The 14,988-nt window shown below is 40.6% G+C and overlaps 1 protein-coding gene across 1 annotated transcript in view; it reads left to right on the plus strand.

The window, feature by feature from the left end:
* VEGFD (vascular endothelial growth factor D) overlaps positions 1-14,988 on the plus strand; it is a 30,710-nt gene that overhangs the window by 11,978 nt on the left and 3,744 nt on the right. Inside the window, exons 2-5 of the mRNA XM_005516654.3 lie at positions 5,743-5,953; positions 9,891-10,081; positions 12,450-12,598; positions 13,878-13,975. Of these exons, the coding sequence (XP_005516711.1) occupies positions 5,743-5,953; positions 9,891-10,081; positions 12,450-12,598; positions 13,878-13,975 (649 nt within the window). The remainder of the gene's footprint in view (positions 1-5,742; positions 5,954-9,890; positions 10,082-12,449; positions 12,599-13,877; positions 13,976-14,988) is intronic.

Genomic DNA, 14,988 nt, shown 5'->3' on the forward strand with positions numbered 1-14,988 from the left:
ATTATTCATCTGCATCAATGCAGATCATTTGTGCATCTGTTTTCTTAAAAACAACCTCACATGTTTTTATGCTATAGGTCTTCAAATAAATTTAGGACCTTATCAGGCCTTTTTGTTTACTGTTGTACTCCACATCTTTCCTCTGTTCAAAATACCTCCGGAAGGTCTTGAAACACAGAATTTATGCTGCTGAAAAGATCAGCACATGCCAAGAAAAAAAAAAAAAAAAAGGAGTTCTGAAAAGATGGGTTCTGCTGTCTTTCTTAGACATAAATTTGATTTACTTTTCCTAAGCAGGAAATCTAGGAGCTTGTCAAGGATGGAGGAAAGGTGCAAACTGCAGAGCTGCAGCCCCTGAGAGGATATGGGCAATACTGATACTCAAGAAAAAGCCCAGTTTGAACAGTGCAGGCTGTCTGTGGGATTGTGCATCTGTGTGACATGATGCATAAACTAAACATTGGACTAGCATAAATCAGTGGGGAAATGAACTCACTGTCTGGTTTTAGGCAGTGTCCAAGGCAGGAAAGGCCACTGAATATATCACTGCTTTTTCTCTTGTTCCTTTCCAATGCTGACTACTTTTAGGGTTCTCCTGGCATCTAAGATTACTAGGAAGAAGATAGATAGTGTATTATGGTTTCTTTTGGAAAGACAAGAGTTGTAATTATCCAAAAATCACAATGCTAACTTGCGTTATCATTTCCTGATGATTGTTCATTGTGCCAAAATAGAGGAAAACAGATATTCCTCTTTGAATTGAAGAATAATTTTGGAACATATAAGAGGTCAGTGTTTCGAAAAACAACGTCAGTTAATTATGAATCTGGTTTTTATCTCGGGGTATGGGATCCATTTTTACATAAGATACTTAGAAAAATTACATTAAGAGCAGCAGCAAGCTGAGGAGGTAAGAATGAACAACTTAAACCTGCTAATTTGATATTTGTTACTGATAAATTCTACTAAAACATTTCTCACAGGGAAATAGCATTATGTCTTTGGTGGACTATGGGATGTACATTGATGGGTACTGAAAGTTTAGGATATTTGGAGCTTCCCAGTGACATAGCTCCACAGGTAATTTTTTTAATTTTTGGGAGCATGGAAATGACATTGTCGCGGTCCTTTCCCAAGGACTCCTTGTCTAATTTGCTTTACTCTCAAGTCTTAATTCATATGTTAAGCTTCCTGGGTCCAGAGCTCATGATTTTGCTCCCTGTGTGTGCCATGCCAAGGGCAGTGAAGTTCTGCTCCACGTCTTGGCTGCAACCATTACAACCAACAACTTCCACAATGGTGACAGCTTACCTCAGCTGACTACTAAAATCTGTGTCAATGTAAAGGAAAGTTGGATGAGGACATGGAAGGGAAAAAATTGATGTTCCTCTGGACCAGGAGGCTGAGCAGATCAGCCTGAGATAGGTTTCACTAGACTCCCACCTAGCAGAATATAGGGAAAGAAGTGAAAATAAACAACATAAAAGCACAGTAGGATCCAAGCAGTTCAAGATGTTGAGATCAGAGTGAAGAATGGGAGAGGAACCTGGAAGGAGGAATGCAGTTATCAGAGAAAGACTGAAAAAGGGAGGTAGGGATATCTGAAAAGTGGGAAACAGCTTGTGCAGATGGCTGCAGTCAGGGGAAGCAGTCAATGGTTCTGTTCCCCTTTTGCTTTTTGTGAGGATATGGATCTCCCAGAAATGTCAGTGAAATGTCAGTCTGACATCTATGCATCTTACCTCTGCTCTCAGTGAAGAGCTGAGTGAAGAGCTCCCTTCCTGTTCAAATGCTAGTTTTAACTGCTACCCACTTGCTATCAAAGTGAGAGGGCATAAAGTCCTAAATCAGATGACAGGTAAGTGTGGGACTCTGTTGAACCTAACACCCTTTTCCAATTTCACATTTTGAAAGATTTATTCACATTTCTGTCCAAAGCTGCACTCTTCTAAGTAGGTCTTTTCAGTCAGCTAGCATATGCCTATATTTAAACAGAGCTTGAATTTAAACAGCAGTATATGAAAGAAGTCTCCAGACCTGTGTGGTGGCCTATGGCACTTCATCCATGGTATTATCTGAGACCATAAGAGGTTCTGTGTTTTTATTTGGTGCTGTCCTTTTCAAAATAGCATGACCAGAAATGAATGCTTTGGAAAGATTTCATGACAATGCTCTATTTGGTGTAGCTGTGCTGTAGGAAGAGGGTGGCCAGCAGAAACAGTTCAGGCTGTAGGGCTTTGTCCTGCTGATGGAGCTGATGCACCTCTTACACTTCTCATTGTTAAAGTTTTTACTTTCGAATGCTTTTTTTGTTTTGGGCAGCCACCTCTCTGGTCAAAGAGTATTAAAATGAGGATGTCCTTCTGGTTGTTTAATGTCTGCTCTGTGCTCTAGCAAGCATTTAGAACAATGTTTTAGATAAGAGCATTGTAGTAGTCTCAACAAATCAAAAGAAACCCATAAGGGGCTATTCACTGTTCCTGTTTTGACACTTAGGAAGACTGGAGCAAAATTTGGTGCTTCTCTTCAGATGTTTTATACCCCAGTTAGCTGTGTTATGTTTGACCAAAGATCTACCATACTGATACCTCTTGTGTTCTGGTGAGCCTGGCCTTGCTGGTTACCCAGCAAAAAGATTTTCAGTTTGATTTCAAATGAATCATGCTCTAAATGTGTTTATGTTTTTCTGTCTTTGCTACAGAAGGAGCTCAGGACAACGAGCTCACAAACAAAACAGATGTCCCCACTGTAAAATCCCATAACTACTTGAGATTCAGACCTCCCTTAAACTCCAGCAGTGCCTTCACTCACCATCTTGCCTAGTGTCAGCAATGCTCAGAGGCAAAGACCATATTTTATCTCAGTGCTGTTATAAGAAAGGGCACCAGGAAGTTTTGTACTGGATAGGGAATTCTGTGAAGAAGTTAAAAAGTAATTTGTGAAATCTATTCCCTCTAGGAAGAAGTCAAATATAAGAAGCAGGAGTACAATTATTCTTATGTTATCATGGTAGGCAACAGGCAATCCCACCAAGCTGCAGAGCTTGGATAGGTGTTAGGAAACATGCTGAGAGAAGGGGCAAGAGGTTTACTTCAGGGTTGAATAGCTTGGGCAATGTTGAGCAGAGCTGGATCTGACAGAGAAGTGCTAACTCTGTGTGAGTTTTGCATGATCATGGTTAGGATAATTAGGATACATATCTGATGACAATTCTACAATGAGCACTGCTCCTTCCATTTCCTTTGATCATACCCTCTAATTTCCAAAATATGAAAAGCAGTAAGAGAAGAAACAACCTGAATACATAGGCAGGTTTTGTTAGTACCACTATTATGCATCAGTATCAGAGGTGGTTTTTTTTAATTGTCAGAATTCAAATCCAATTGGAGAAGCATTTTTGGTATAGAAATGACCTCTACTAATGACCCATCTACATAACAGTATTTGTGACAGCACAAAGTTTGTTAATTTCAGTGTATTGTGTCCACATTATGGAATTTGTATACCTTTAAAAATTAAAAAGTCCTTAAAACAGTAAAAATTCTTCCTTTAGATAAAAGCAGTGATCTTTGCTTACCATGAGGAGGCATTGCTACTTTTTCTGTACTTTCATCTTAGGTTTAAACCTTATTTTGCTCATATAATAATCAGGGTTTGGTTTAGTGGTGAATCCAGTGGTGGTGTTGGGTTGATGGTTGGACTTGATGATCTTAGAGGTCTTTTCTAACCTTAACAATTCTATGATTCTATGACTAATAAAACCTCTTGATATAGGAGTAAGAGAAATTGAGAAGCTAATCATCCCAAACTGCTGACTCTTACAAGAAGTGCAGGGATATACCTTCTAAGTTCCAGAATGCTATCATCTCACTTTACAGGTTCTCTGTAAGTTCAGTCTTCTTTAGAAGTCTTGGATGCTGATTCAGCTAGAACACATTTTGTACCGCAAAGAGAGAGGAAAAAAGTTAATGCTTTAATAGAGTTCAGTTTTGATATCTTTGGTCCCAATACCATACCAGTGCTGGTCCTACATGTTTTGCAAGACCAAGGAGACAGTTTGTGAATGGGAGTGAACATAAGTTGTGGTTATTAGAACAAATAAGTCTTGACGCATTGACCTCAAACTGAATTTCAGCTTTCCTGGATCAGCAAAATTCTGGGTTTCTTGTTTGTAAAACTGTCTAGAAATCCAGTTCCTGGTGCTAAGTATTCACATTCCTTCTGAGCTATTTGTCTGTAAGTATTGAGATGGGGTTTCCAGTTTTCACCACATATGAAATGCATGAGAAATCATTCACCTATGAAGCAGCCATCTCTATAATGTAATATGGCAACTTGCTAGAGCACAATATAATGTTCTGTATGGGCATAAAAAGAGAGCAAACAACTTTTTCTGAGTTAATTGCTTAAGGAATTTTAGCTCAGTGGAAGGTAATTACCTAAAAATTAACTTGGCCCATGTGTACAGGCTAACATCTGTATTGTTGCAAAATAAATGCCACAGATGTCTTTAAAACAAGTAAAAGACACACTCAGTGCTTGGACTTCAGATCTCATCTAAAAATCTTCCTTTTATAGGTGGCCCTTTCCCTCACCCCTGCCCCAGCCCTCTACAGAGCACTCAATTGCTACTGGTTCAGACTGCTGTCTGCTGCACACCTCATCGACAGCCTCTTGTACTACAGCTTTGCTTTAAAGAGCTGGAATTTTATTTATCACAGCTGTCACTGCAGCCCTTTGTTTGCAAGTAAAAAAATACAGTTCACCAGGACCAGAGAGTACAGCTGAGAGAGCACCAGCCCAGTGCAATACAGACATTTACAGAGATAACCTCTTACTTGTGTTGGAGACAATGTTTTCAGCAGATCTGGTGAGTCAGTGGAAATAAATACTCAGTGCCTTGATAAAGGCACAAACACAGATGTCAGAAAGCAGCAGCCAAAGAAAGCAGTATTGTTACAGGATGCTGTGCAATATTAAGTGTTAAACAGCTATTTTTAAAGTGAATATTAACTTCATGCTGATGGTACAGGTCTTTGTAGGGAGTTTTCTGCTGTGGAAGCAGAGTGGTCATGAATATCACACAGGTGGAAAATGCAATGACTGTGCTAATGCTGCTGCACAACCACAGCTCTGGGGCTGGACGTGGGCATGACCCAAGTGGAGTCACAATGGGGGATGGCAGATGCATCTGCACTTTGCAGCATGTTGAATGATGTGCTTGCCTGCCATATGGATGGGCCCTCGTACTTATTGCAGCTTCCAGCTGTATCATCTGACCCTGCAGTGATGTCTCTTGGCTGGAACCAGAGTTTTGGCACTCGAGGTGGCTTGTTGCAGAGGCACATGGGCTGGGCTCACCAGCTGAACTGATCCAGGTTACCTGTAGGGTGACCTGGGATTCACTCTGGCACGACTGGCCAGCTCAGGCACAGCAGGGATGTGATCAGTGTCTGCCAGGTTCCCTAGAGACCAGGGACACAGCAAAGTCTGCATTTGTTAAATAGGTCTGAGGGCTGTGATGAACATGGTGAAGAACTTGGTATCTCCCCTTCCCAATCTATGTGGGCACAAATCCTGCAGATAAGTCTGGTGCTGGGAACTCTCAAAGCCTGGGACATCTCTGTGAACTGCTGCTTTCCCAGGTACACTCAGATGTCCCTTTTGGTACAAGTGCTCCCTGTGCTGCACTGGGGACAGGCTGTAAAGTACTGGCCTTCTGACTCCCCCCTTTCCTTCCAGAGAACATCTCTGTCAGCATTGGAGCGGTCAGAACAGCAGATTAGGAGAGCATCCAGCCTGGAAGAGCTGCTTCACATCACTCACTCTGAGGACTGGAAGCTGTGGAAATGCAGGCTAAAACTCAAGAGCTTGGCCAACTTAGACTCCCGCTCCGCTTCACATCGCTCTACCAGATTTGCTGCTGCTTTCTATGATATCGACACACTGAAAGGTAGGTGCAGGTTTGTGGCCCAGTCTGGCCTCAGCTTCAAGACCCCTCCCTGATTCTTGTGTGGTAAACTGTGAAGTAAGGGGGTTCCTAGAATATACCCATACTGGAAACAACAGGGCATTACTGGAAAATGACATTGTATGAGAAAGTGTCAGACAACAGCCTGAGTACACCTCCTTGTTTTGTGACCACTGTTTTGTCAGTGCACAAAAGAAAGAGAAGTCAATGTACAAAAACCAGGTCAGAATGACTGGCTGAGGAGCTGGACAGCAGCACTGTGCTGCATCTCAAACTTGCTTGCAGGCACAAATGAATAAACTTTACTGCAGGCATAGAAATCCCTTTTTTATTAGGTGTGCTCTGATGCAAGGCACTGCACCAGCAGCAGCGTCTGTGTGGGAATTGAGAGAAAGAGGGTGTTGTCCTAACCTCAATCTGTTTGAAGAAGTTTCTACAGAGAACAGTAGACCTTGAGGCAACCAACCAGCAACTAAAAGTGGAGAATCACAACCTACTCCCTCCATCTGGAGCAAGTATGAATATTGTTCCTTGTGGCTGTGATGCTCAAGAGGCATTACATATTCATGGATGTAAAACAAAGGATCAGTTACTATATTTTGATCCAGAAGATGAACATCCTACAGCAAAGCTAAACTGTAGACTAATGAAGGACAGGTTGAGATAATCTCTTTGTTGTCTTTATCCTGATGTGATGTTATCATATCACTTTCCTTTTGGGAAATCAGATATTGCTGATCCTGTTCCAATACCACTTCTACAACAATCCCAGCCACATTCTCACACCATTACTAAGCTAAATTATATCTGAGCAAAGGCCTTAAATTGCTTCTCTGAGCCACAACACAGAATGTGTATACAAGTGCCTGTCTGAGGAGGGTTTTCATATCACAGGCATGGCTTTACACTTTTGACAGAAATTTGGTACAGAAAAAAAGTTAAAACAAGTACACACACAAAGAACAATTAAGATAGCTTTTAATAGTGATAAACATTTTATTTACATACCCTTATAATTCTACTCAGAAACATTAAAAATCCTTAGAGTTATTAGGAATACCCAGAGTCAAGTGCTGTAATCCTCTATTCACTGCTGCTCATTTACTGAACACCACCATTTCTGCAAAACTAAAATATTCCTTTTGTCAAAACAGCATGACAATAGGGCATGTTATTAAATATTACTGAGGCAGGGAACATTCAAATGCACATTTTTCAATGGCAGAATAATGTAACTCAATATTATAACATAGATAATGTTCAGATAACAAGGTCACTGTGCCATTTAGTACGCTGTGACTAATTTGAGATGGTCACAGGGCTGGAGCACCTCTCCTATGAAGTCAGGCTGAGAGTTGGGGCTGTTCAGCCTGGAGAACAGAAGGCTCCATGGAGATCTTATTGCAGCCTTCCAGTACCTAGGAGGGAGCTGCAAGAGAGCTGGAGAGGGACTTTTCCCAAAGGCATGTAGTGAAGCTAAAAGAGGGTAAGTTTAGATTAGATATTAGGAAGACACTAGAACAAGTTGCCCAGAGAAGCTGGGGATGACCCCTCCCTGGAAGTGTTCAAGATCTGGCTGGATTGAATCCTAAACATCCTGGTCTAGAGGAAGGTGTTACTGCCCACAGCAGAGCGGTTGGAATTAGATGATTTCTGATGTCCCTTCCAAACTAAACTGTTCTGTGCTTCTATTTTACTATGGTCATATAGACACAGTTTTCTGCTTGGAACAGCTATTAGGTTGCTTCCTATTCACCCTTTGAAAGTCTAACTTTAGACACAGAGTTGTCAGATTTCTCAGTAAAAGTCAAGTTGCTGAAATTCAAGCTAAAAAAACCCATTGGGCTATCTTCTCCATTCTTCCATTCAAAGCGGAATTATCCCAGGACAGAAAGTACTTTTGTTCTAATATATAAATATGTTCAAGGTACTACAGCTCCTTTTAAAAAAACACAAGCCCATAAACATGTATTTCTTTCCCACACCCTTTCCAGTCATTAAGTAGTGACCTTTCTGTCAAGGGCATCTGTTTTGTTTTAATAAAATGTTTTGATGAGAGGGCTGGGTCAAGACTCATTGTTTCACTAGAGTATCTTTCACAGCACTCCAAACTCCATTGGGCAAAATTCAGGACTTTGTTCCTCCTTTCCAGAGCTTTAACAATGAATTCACTGAAAGTTTGTGTAACTTCATCTAACCACAGTCTCCCCTGAGCTGCTCAGTCACTGAGGACTGCAGCACTTTCAAGCTGGAGACTGTATCACAGACAAATTTCTCAGAAACCACTCTGTGCTTGGTCACAGAAATGACCAAGGTGACCACGGGGCTTCTGAACAAGATGTGACACCCACTTTCTTGGCAGCCAGTTCCTGTAACAGCCCTTCTGCTAAAGAAGTGGTTAATAAAGTGAGGATGAGTATAGCTGGAAAGGTCATCGCTGCTTATGCTCATTGAAGTGACATCTGAAGTGATTCCAGGCACATACCTTAATGAGTTTGGCAAACACTTCATTTTCTATTTTGATGTTAGGATTAGATTGCTGTTTTGATAGAACTAAAATTACTCTAGAAAATTATATTAATGTTAATGATTATTCTTATCTTAATTTATGCCTCTTCTTCACAATTCAAAAAATCAAACTTATTTGCTGTACTCTTTGCATGGCTGAAAAATGCAGCAAATCAACCCCATCAAAGGACTTTTCAGGAATAAACAAAATTATTTAAATATACAAAGTCAGTTGAAAAAAAAGTTTAAAATAACAAAAGGAAAGTAAGGAATGAGAAAACCAGATCTTCATCTCGAGGCAAGGTATAGTAGGTTGAAAGTATTCCAGAATTTCTTTTTTCTCAGACCTTCACTGTAAATGTAGGCATTGTTTTTACACTGGTAGGGAGGTGGACTGCACTGGAAGAGAAAGCATTTTTTTAACAGTATAAAAGTCGCTTTTCAGCTTTTTCAGCTTTCACAATCCAGATGTAGAGGGTAAAGAGGAAAAATGTTTCTCATCATTTTAAGAAGAACTTAAAGCATAAGCATTGATGACTTATGAGCAATTCCATAACTTGAATCAAGTAAGGAAAAGGCAAGAAAAGGAGATCCACCTCTTGACAAAACTCAAGACTGTATTATGTAAATTATGTAAATGCCACTGCTTTCTCTGTCTGGTTCAGGAAGTTAATGCGTTGTTCCTCCTCACAGTCAGAATTTGACAAATCAGTCAAGCCTAGTCTACTTGTCTACAGCAATTCAGAATTTGAAAGATGCCACGGTGTTTTGAATAGGCTTGAACTCATGCTTGAATTCATATCCCTGTTATTCAGCCTTAAACCCCCTGATGGTACTGAGGTGTGAGACTGTTTATCTTGGATTTCACTGGGCATTTTGGAAACAGTGCTCTCTGGCTGACATCCACCAGGAGTACTCATAACCTCTGACCAGAATCTGGTAATCATTAATGTGCTTCTGCACTAAGGCCAGGCTCTGCTGAGTCCGTGGTGGGGTACACTCAGAGAGAGGATAAAATGACAATAAGGAAGGCAAAGGGGAACGGGATGTGGGGCAGCTTTGTCACAGCTTTGTCAGACAGACACTGGAGCTGGGGGCTCTCAGCTAGGGGAAATCAATGCAGCTGAACCTGATCTGCTGGAATTAACAGAGATTTTGGTCATTTGCATTGAAAGCTAAAGGCAGATAAATGCAACAACCTTTCTGCCAGTGCAGCTGGTGTAAGTTACTGGGATAATTTTGCACTCGGAACTCCCTCTGGTCCTTAGATTGATCCAAATAAGTGTAAATTGATCCAAGTAAGTACAAATGTCCTGCCAGCGCTTCATTTTTATTTATATAATGCTTCTGCTTCGCTAATCAAGAGGTTCAGCTTTGCCATGATTGTTCATAAAAATGGTGTTTTCTCCAGTCATAGATGAAGAATGGCAAAAGACTCAGTGTGTGCCAAGGGAAACCTGTGTGGAAGTTGCCAAAGAGCTAGGTACAACAACCAATAAATTTTTCAAGCCTCCCTGTGTGAATGTGTTCCGATGTGGAGGCTGCTGCAACGAGGAGAGTCTCAGCTGCATGAATACAAGTACAACTTACGTGTCAAAAACGGTAAATGAGGCTATTCATCTGTTTTCTTTTTACCCTGGCTCACCAAAAAGGGAGGGGAAGGCGGATGTTTGGTTTCTGAGATCCTGTTATGGAAGATCTGTCTGTACTATCACAACAAACAGAAGAATTAATTTTTTATCCATGTGGAGTGAATGCAGGAGGGTGCCATAGCATTTTACATTCATGTTGTATTATTAAAAGTTATTTATATGCGTGTAGAGATGGAAAATCAGGCCCTGGCTCATGATGACCAGAAGTTCCATCCTTCTTTAACACATTGTTACTTGGACTGGGGACCCCTTGAGAGTGTTGTCTTCTAGGAATCCTCTGTATCCAAGGTTTAACCCCAGGAAATTTTGGTGTGTTGGGCCACTTCATTTCAACATTATCATCCGTGCAAGAAGGCTGGCTAATAACTATGGATGTGCAATTTTGCAACCCAAAAAAGGAGACATATTCATCAGGAGAGACCAGATGCTCTTAATTAGCATGCCTCAGGATCTGAATGTCCCAAATCACAAACCTCTTAGGGAAAGGAAGGCATAAACCAGTAGTCGATTACTGGATAGGCACAACAGATGATACCCAAGTTTTAGTGTCCAGTCCCAAAAATTGAGCATAGAGTAGCCAGACAGCTTCTTTCCCACTAGAGGCTATGTACAGAGATATCTTGCTCAAGTGGATGACTGAGCAGAGGTCCAAGTTTAGTACTTTGAATCCATTCTGTGGATGAAACCAACCATTGTTCAACAGCAATCTGGTCTAGTGGGTGGCACTGCTGCCCATGGGAGGGGGTAAGGGGTTGGAACTGATCTTTAAGGTCCCTTCCAAACAAGCCTTTCTACGATTCTGCGATTCATACACACAGAAGAAGCACAGGAGACTGGTCCTCTTTGAGGAACCTTCATCTTGGGCATTCCTGTTTCACTTGGCGTAACAAATGAAATTCTACTTATGAGAAAGGCTTTTCTTTAAATCGTAATAAAGATCAAGGGCAGTTGTTTCAAAAAGAAAATCGAAGCCCTTGTGGGAAACAGGTCAATTTACTTCTGTATTTATTTTATGCTTGCTGGAATGTAATTCCACTGTGTCTGGTTGTACTGGAATATAGCTGGAGTAAAATAAATCAGGGCCTGTCCTTCTTGCGTCAATGCTCATTAATTGCTTTCATTCCATACCAGAAGGAGAAAGCTGTTATGAGCTGTTGGCCACACACAAAAGACATCTGATCAGCTCAGGGAGCTAGGTCAGGCTAAGAAGTATTTATTTATTTATGTGTTTTTTTGAGCAGCAGTTCATAAGTTTGTTGAAAACCTGAAGTCTTGCAGAGTGTAACATTCCTTTAGCATCCCTCAAAATAAGCATTCCCTCAAAAGTCTCCAGCTAAGTTCCATTTCTGGATACACCACCATCAGACCAGATTTATTCATCTAATGGAATTATTCCCATATTCCCATATTAGTGAGAGGATTTTTTTCCCTTGATATAAAATATTGGCTAGAGGATATTGATGCCAGCTACAGTTGGACACTGCAACACATATGTTTTAATGCCTAAGCAGTCTGTTTAGAAATACTCAGTCCCTGCAGGTGGATGTAGCTTTAAGCCAAGACATGCTGGCACACCAAGATGTGCCCAGTGCTTTGGTTTCCATGGAAAGGAAGCTCCTGCACACAACTGCCCAAGGAACCAGAGCCCCCACAGGCCTACTCAAAGATCACTTTTAACAATTTGGATGCACTGAAAGCGGCTGCTTTGTTCCTTAAGCTCCTCTTATAGTCAACAGAGAGACATTTCCAGGATGATTGATTCCCTGCAGAAACCCAGCTGGAGCAGAATGAATCTTTCTCTATTTACTCCTGTTTTTTTCCCTTTCTGAGGAGGCTGTGGGGCTTAAGCTAGGTCCCTAAAGATGCATACAGTGATTATACCCAAGGACAGTTAAGTAGCTGTCTCTGTAAGTGGTAGAGACTCAACTGATGGCACCACCAAGAAAAAAGTTCTCAACATCTACCTCTCCCACCATTTGGCCCTACCATCCAAAAGAGGTTTTTGTGTTTGCTTGCAAATAATTTTGAGTAGTCTTGGCTGTTTAATAGCTGTAATAGAGCACTTGAATGCCCATTTTGGCAAGTTCCTACCTTGGTGGGCATTGCTTATTCTTCAAAATCCTCAGTGCACTTCTGCTCATTTATACTTATGGTAACTATCTCTAGATAAGAGAAAGGGTGGGAAAAATGGTGGAAAAGAATGTGAGATTTTTATTTTAAATTGTAATTATTAATTACTATTCAATTAATAACTATTAATAATTAATTATTAACTGTAGAAGGGAAACTGAAAAATAAATGTTATTTGTCCTGCCTAGCTCTTTGAGATCTCGGTTCCCTTGACAAGTGTTCCCGAGCCTGTGCCCATCAAAATTGCCAATCACACAGCCTGTAAGTGTACGTCAAATACCCAGCGCCACCAGTACACCATCATACGAAGATCTGTCCAGTACCCAGAAGAAGATGGGTAAGTTCCCTCGTTTGCAAACTTCTACACATGTTGAAATTGTTTTGTCCTGATTTGCATGTTATAATGGTCCATTCTCTTTCTGTTAACCCACCACTTTTTCTGAATAACTTGGTTAGAATCAGGGTTAGAAAGTTCACCCGAACCATGGGAATTTTAAGGGAATGGTCATCAGAGTCCAACAAACTAAAGGCCAGTTCTGCAGCATCTGAAGTCACTAAGATATTTAGGCTCTTGAGCAGGGACTCAAGGTGCTCATATTGGCACTATGGTCCACTGGAGCTATTTGGGAATGTGTGCATAGATGTTGCCAGCCTGACACAGCACTCTGCTCATGCATTATTTACCCACACCAAGCACACCAAGTTTATTATTGTTATTGAGCACACCAAGTTCTGTGCTCAAGCTAAAGCCCTCTGCCATACTTTATGGCACATTGGGTTGGAATTGATGTGAATCTTGGCTTTACAGTTTTTTGATCCAGTCTTGGTTTGCTCAGACTCATGGACAGGAGAAAAGTGACCTCACATCTCACTCAAAAAATTCGGCACAAAATACTAGTACTCCTGGTGATAAATTAAAAAAAAAGACTCTAGAATCTCAAATAGCTTGAGTAACTCACTGGAAGTCAGCTCCAAAGTCTCTGTCAAGCCCTGCATTCAGCTTGTCCCCACCACTGCCCCTCAGCTGGGCATTGGGGTTGGGAGAGGTGTCATTTCAGCAAAGCCACTCCAGCCCTCCCTCAGCCTGCTGGCCACTCCAAATCCTTGTTCTTGACAAATACAGAAGAACCTCAGTCTCTTTTCAGTTTGTGAGTTTCCCTCCTGGAGCAAAGGGCCTGAAAGTCAATCTGTCCCTCTGACACTGAAATAGTCCCCCGTGCATCCGTGAGCATGGGCAAATTAAACTGGAACTGAATCTTCTGGCAGCAAGACAAAATTGAGTAAAGTTACACAGCATGAATACTGCAGGACAAAGACAGCCCCGCCTGGGGTAAAGCTGTTTTATGGAAAAGTAGATGTGCAAAACTGTAGATTTTTCCTAAGGCTGTAATCTGAAATAGGTGCTGAACTTCCTTCCTGTGTCACTGGGAGCCAGAGAGCTCTTCCCTATCAGCAGAGCCACCCAGACCCTATTCTTTCTGTCTGCAGCTTTAGTGCAAACAGGTGCCAGGTACATGTAGCAGACCCAGCACACCAGCAGCTCATTTTGCCAAATGGCTACCCTGATGCCCCTAATTTTTTTTTTTAATTCCTATCTCAATTTCTTTTTCATCTAGATGCCCCTTTACCAACAAATTTTGCCATAATGGATGGATCTGGGATAGTGACAAATGTGAATGTGTTATAGACACACAGCACTCCAACAGACGAGAAGGTAAGGATGGAATGACAAAGAGACGCTTTTTGTAAGGATGGAATGACAAAGAGACACTTTTGTGTACCATCTCCAAGCTCTTTGTCTCTCATTTTGGTCCTCTTGCCTTTATTTTTTTCATTGATAGAGTTAAAGCTTTTATTCCACATCCCTAGATAGACTCGGATTATGGTGTGGAAACTCACCTGAAAACAAACACACATATGTGCTTCCCCTCATCTCATGATTTTTTGCCTGAATATTTTACTGTCTCTGTATTATGACTAGGACATAGGAAAGTACTTATAAGATTTTGTGAAGTAGGCACCCTGTACAAATTTTCACTTCACATGTGCCTTAAATTGTATGATGGGCATTAGGGAAACTTCTTAACTCTAGAAAAAAAAAAAAATCCCTAGAATACACTACATGGGTACTAATTTTTATTTTTTTTATTTTATTTTTAGTTCTTAAGAAAAAACTTAATAATGAATAAGACAGACAAAACTAGTCCTGTACATTAACTGTAATGAGTGCAAAAAATTATATAACCTTTCAAAATATTTGAGTATTTTAATGATAATCTTAAGTTATTTAGAAATATTTTAAACTGATACACCTTACATACTCAGGAGTATGTATGTATATTTCTTCAGGTCTGTGGAAGGAAATGGAAAAGGATAAAATTTGTAGAAGAATAGTAACTGCCTTTCTTCCTCTGCTTCTCCTGTAAAATTTTAATTTGTCAAAGAAAATTGCAGGAAATATTCTGGGTGGTAACTGTGTAAGTCTGAATATACTTACTAGCAATAAATATTAAGAGAAATTATATTTTCTCCAAGTCCTGTGTAAGATTTTTTTAATTTTTTTTTTTTCTCAGGAAATTGTATTGGTCAAAATAACATGGTCATAGCACTAGAGAAAACAGAGAGAATGAAATCTTGCTTTTTTGCTTTAAGCTACATTCAGCAAGAGAAAGAATAAACCATTCAAGGCAAAAATAAATCAATCTGGCAAGCAATTCCTAGAGTAGC

This window comes from Pseudopodoces humilis, chromosome 2, assembly GCF_049639895.1.
Source record: "Pseudopodoces humilis isolate 2021_Gansu_Grassland_sample_001 chromosome 2, ASM4963989v1, whole genome shotgun sequence".
Taxonomy (NCBI): Eukaryota; Metazoa; Chordata; class Aves; order Passeriformes; family Paridae; genus Pseudopodoces; species Pseudopodoces humilis.